General features: G+C 46.3%; 1 protein-coding gene across 1 annotated transcript in view; it reads right to left on the bottom strand.

Annotated features, from left to right (window-relative positions):
* Nucleotides 1–5092, bottom strand: part of GOSR2 (golgi SNAP receptor complex member 2) — a gene marked incomplete at its 3' end in the record, with an annotated part of 11042 nt that overhangs the window by 1893 nt on the left and 4057 nt on the right. The window contains exons 2-4 of the mRNA XM_025890318.2: nucleotides 2720–2784; nucleotides 1168–1276; nucleotides 233–365 (exon numbers count right to left, since the gene is read on the bottom strand). Of these exons, the coding sequence (XP_025746103.1) occupies nucleotides 233–365; nucleotides 1168–1276; nucleotides 2720–2784 (307 nt within the window). The remainder of the gene's footprint in view (nucleotides 1–232; nucleotides 366–1167; nucleotides 1277–2719; nucleotides 2785–5092) is intronic.

Here is a 5092-nt window from a genome sequence, read left to right as displayed (position 1 = left end):
CCGTTCCCTCAGTGTAACTGCTTCCTTTTCGGGCTTCTGTGTTAGCCAAAGAGATTCCCTGTCTAGGTCTAGTGTTGGCGGCAATGCACGAAGGCCACTGTCATTTCCAGTTGGTCTCCTCCTCCTCGGTCGGCTTCAGACACCCCCGAAAACGATGAAGCTCCAAGACCCCAGCTGCAGCTCCAGGGAGCTGCCAGGTACCTGCAGATCCCCACCCCGGAGCCTGGCTTACGTTAGTGGTGAACGTGCGAGACAGAAGCTCCTCTCGCTGTCTCTCCTGCTGTTCCCTTGCGTATCGCCGATGCTGGAAGTTTTGGAGAGCGGTCTGCAAGTGCTGGACATCATACTTTAACTGGTCAACACGCCTGGAATTGATGGAGAGAGAGACCACATGTCAGGAACCCAAGGCAGCACGCTGCAGTGGCCAGGCTTTGTATTCAAGGAAGATGCTTCCTTGCTTCTCCCGACACTGCTTCGCGATATCTCCAACAGAATCTCCTGATTTTGATCGAGGATGGTGAAAAAAAAGCAGCAGCCTGTGGTTCCAGTCGGGTGGTAGCCCATGAGATTCCAGCAGCTTTACTTAAGCTCTGCTGGTCTCTGAGTCTGGATGCATGACAGGGAACAGGTGACAGGAAGCAGGCTCAAGGACCTCTCCCTGACCTTCCATGGACTATATCGCTTCCCAAGAAGAAGCCCAAGGGCATCTTTCGAGTAAAGCATCAACAAAGTTTCATAAAACTTTTGGGAGCAGGGGCTGGGGTGGAGGTGTTGAGGGGGCTTTCATTTTCATTTCATGGGGGAGTATCAAACGTAAGATTGGCATCTCATTATAAACAGACTGACTGAAGTGATTAAGGGCAAGATTTCATTTCAACCCAAGAAGGCAGCGGGAACCAAAGGCCAGAGCCAACCTCTCCGACAGCAGTAGGCTTCAGGTAGGCAGGCAATATCAAAATGACCCAACGTAAGGAGACATGAGGCTTCTGAGCCACTAACCTCACAGGGTTTTTATTTTGAGGAAGCATCAGTGAAATGGAATCGTGCCCTTTAGGGGAACTTTATCTTTACAGAGTCTCGTTTTTCAATGTGTAAATGGATCTTTCAGAATATTCGCTAGCCTCCCCTGGGCTAGCCCTCACGGGCTGAGGGTGTCAGTGCACTCACAGTCTGGCATTCTGTCTTTTGTTAGGGGGCTCCTTGCTGGACAAAATCTCCAGACGTTCTAGATGGCTGAATATCTGGTCTATGCTTGCTTGGATTTCGTTTTCTACTACTGCACAAAAGAGAAAAAAGAATAATTGCTGGAAGAGACAGCGAACTTAAATTAGAAGGATACATTAAACACATCTTTTTTCCATATCCAATAAATGCAAAGAAACACATTTTAAAAGGAGAAAAACACATATACTAGTGAGTAACTGGAAAAAATTCAAGTTATACTAAGTACTCTGTAAATGTTGTTCTAAACACATACATACACGTAGCTGTTAAAGCCATAACAATGCCAATTTTTAAAAAAGCTAGATAAATCTGTAGAAATAAACTTCTTGCCTTTAGAAACGAAATATTTTAAGCAAAATGCAGTATCTTCTGAAACAGAATGAGGTCTCTTTTCCTTTGAGATTATTCTCAGATACGAGTTATAAATATCTAGTAAAAAGGCTGCCAATTGAATTCCCTACAGTAATGAGGTTAAAAGAAAAAAAAAGCAAAGGGGAAGATTAGTGTGTGAAACACAGAGAAGCGCTCCCTTAAGGCTTTCCATAAGAATGGGCAGGCTGACGCTGATGTCCCCAAAATAGACCAAATATCACTAGGAAAGGCCCAGGAAAGAATCCACAGAGATAAAGATATGATAAATACACTCATTTTCCTTATCCCTTTTGATAAACAGTCGAAATTACCGCTTTTCCATTTTTCATCATACGACAACGGGAGTGTTGGGAAGGCAAACAGAGCCGATTGGACACTAATCTGTGCACAGAAGAAAGGCACCCAGACTGCTTCTCGCCCCAGAAAGACATGACAGTGGACCTGTCCAACCTACAGCTGATATACAGTTTGGATGAGAACGAGGTGGGCACAGAAGCCAGAGACGCTTTGGAGGCTGTGGAAAGGAGGCACGAGTGGTCCGAATCGGGCGTGCTGACAGCCGGGCAGGGAGGTGAGGGGGTGGCCTCCGCAGCGTGTGGGGAACCAGTGGTGCCTGTCCGACCAGCTCCGAGAGAGGACCTTTCCTTACAACGGCAAAGAAACCACGAAACAAAAAGCAGAGCTCTTCTCCAAAGAAACTACGGTGTGGGAACTAAACTAATTAATATTGCTATTCGTTTCTGAATAATCCTCCTAAAAAAGCCACAGTTCTCAGCTCAGAAGAAACGACCGATTCCAGTTCAACATCTCTGAGTTGGTAGGGAGTACATTCCTCTAAGGGCTCGGTTCTTAGATGAAGACAGGTGGAGGGGAGAACGTCCGTTCCCAGAGGGCCGTGTCAGGGTGAGCGGAGGGGTGATGGGGGCTAAGCCTGGTGGGATTCCACAGGGTGCAATCAGGGGAGTCAGCGACTTTGCCCGAGGGCTTTCTGTCCACCCGAACAGCAGAACTCATTCTGCGCTGAGTCACTGAGCCCCTGAGGCAGAAACGCGGTCAGGAAACCCAGCCCATTAGCATGGTGTCATCAGAGAAAGGACTCCGGTCTCCACAGTTAATTACTCACAGTGCAGAGACTGCTTGTCTGCCGTCTCCAGGCGTCCCATGTGAGACTGGACCTCGTGGACCTGCCTATCAAGGGAAGAGAGAGGAAATGAGCGAGACAGGAGTAATCAACAGTGTTTCGGCCAGGAAAGACACGTTTTCTGATGCCAACAGGTAACCGATTTGAATTGACAGCATCGCTGAACTGTAAAATTTGTAAGTGGCACTTTAGGCCACATGTTTTGGCAGGGTTTCTAATAATTTAACACGAATATGAATAATAATACCGACAGGCAGCATTTACTGAGCACTTGCCACATCTAAGACATTCTGCAAAGTCAATAACCCCACGAGGAAAGGACCATTATCATCTTCATTTTGTAAATACGACAACTGAAGCCCAGAAAGGTTATGTAGCTTGTTCAAGGTCACACAGCAAGTGATAAACCTCAATCTGGACCCAGCCAATCCCACTCTCTGTTCTTTGACCCAATGTGCTGAGTGCTGGTCTGTACTAGGGAGAGTCAAAGGGCAGGACAGATATAATCCCTGTCCTTGAGAAACAATGTAATTAGGAATGACAGGCCAGAGGGACATGAAAAGTCCCAAGATTTGAGAGAGCACTCACACACACTAGGGTAAACAAAAAGGGAGCTGAGGAGTGGCGGTGTCAAGCAAAGGCAAGAACAGAAAAGAGTAAGCTGGGGGAAACTGGTGGGGTGAAGCGAGTTCTGCAGATCATTTTGAAGATGGGAGACGTGATCTGGTGAGGGAAGAGATGAAGAAAATGAGACGCAAAAAGGCACGTCATGTGGCTTACAAGCAGGCTGGCCGGCCTGAAAGAGAGCTGGGGTCCGAGGGGAGAAGGGATGGGGCGATTAGCCGCAGAAAATGATCAGAGAAGGCCCTGAAAGACAGGGGTCTCCTGTTTGGTAAACAGCTCTCCCTGGCAATGCCAGGCGATTGCTATCTCGTTTGGAAATGCAACACCATACCCTGGACCTCTAGCATGGTCCCGGACATCAGGCCCTAGAGCACTCTCTGGAGGCTCCCCTGGGCTTGGCCAAGGTCACCCTCGGAGCCCTTCCTAGCAGGCCTCTGTGATCAGGCCTGGAATACTGCTTATGCTGCCCCTGACGACTGCTTCCTGGTGCTTCTGGCCTCTATGCCTTAGAGGCACAGGGAAGGAAGCTGCTGAGCTCTTACCTCATCTTCAACCCTTGAGGGAAACATCAGCAGCCAACCTCCACCATGAGCACCACAAACAGTGAACCCAAATGGACCAATGCGAGCAAAGGAGCCCAAATTTGGTTTCAACTTCCTCTTGTCTTTTCCAGGGCTTTCCTGTAGCCTCTAAACATGACCCATGGCACCAGAAGGAAGGCCAACTCTCTAATGACTCTGAGTGTACCTGGGTGAGACCCATGGCCATGAGAGGAAACTAGAAATCACTACTAGAGATGGAGGGACCAGACTGCTACCCCAGTAGGTAAGTCCTGATAGTTTAGAGTGGGGCACGTGGGGATTTGGAGGTAGATATAGGGATGCCGCTTGACTTAACTAACATCTGGATCAGGGTTACCATAGAAACAGCAGTAGAGGACTGCATAGCAACACTGAAGGAAAGAAGAATTCGGATTTCACAGAAGGCCTGCATGTAGACAGTGAGGTAAATTTTCAACGGTAGCTTCATAGAGCAAATCTGAAAATTAGTGGCATTATTGACAGGAACAGGAACATAATAAAAAAGGGGTGGGGGGCAAAAAATATCCAAGACAACTCTGAGTTAAGTATGAGAGGGATGACCTGTCCCACCTCCTATGAACACTTATTACAAAGCCGTAATAATAAAACCAATATGGTAGCAGTGCAGAGACAGACAGACAAACCTGACCCCAACGCTGACTCAAGAGCAAAGAATAGAGGCTAGAAAGAGTCCTCCGTGTTTGGGGACTCGATGACATAAATGAGTGGGAAAAGAATGGACTACAATCAATGCCAAAGGCTCAGTTTGTTACCCACGCAGAAGACGGTATCTCACATAATACACAAAAATAAACTCAAGATGGTTTAAAGCCCAAATGAAAAAAGCGAGGCTTTAAAACTTTCTGAAGAAACTGATGAATCACTGAACTCTACCTCAGAAACTAATGATACACTAGATGTTAAGTAATTGAATTTAAATAAAAAAAAACTTTCTGAAGAAAACACAGGAGTACATATTATGATTCAGGTTAAAGAATTTCTTAAACAAGACAATAACCAAAACTATCCCCCAAACCTCAAACACCACAAGGCTGGTAAATTTGACTACATTGAAACAACTTTTCTACAGCAAAGGCACTATTAAATAAATAAATAAATAAATAAATAAATAAATAAATAAATAAATAAA

The sequence above is a fragment of the Callorhinus ursinus genome, unplaced genomic scaffold (assembly GCF_003265705.2).
Source record: "Callorhinus ursinus isolate GAN/ISIS: 27379988/994484 unplaced genomic scaffold, GSC_fseal_2.0 scaffold50, whole genome shotgun sequence".
Taxonomy (NCBI): domain Eukaryota; kingdom Metazoa; phylum Chordata; class Mammalia; order Carnivora; family Otariidae; genus Callorhinus; species Callorhinus ursinus.
This window is presented reverse-complemented; position numbering and strand designations above follow the sequence as displayed.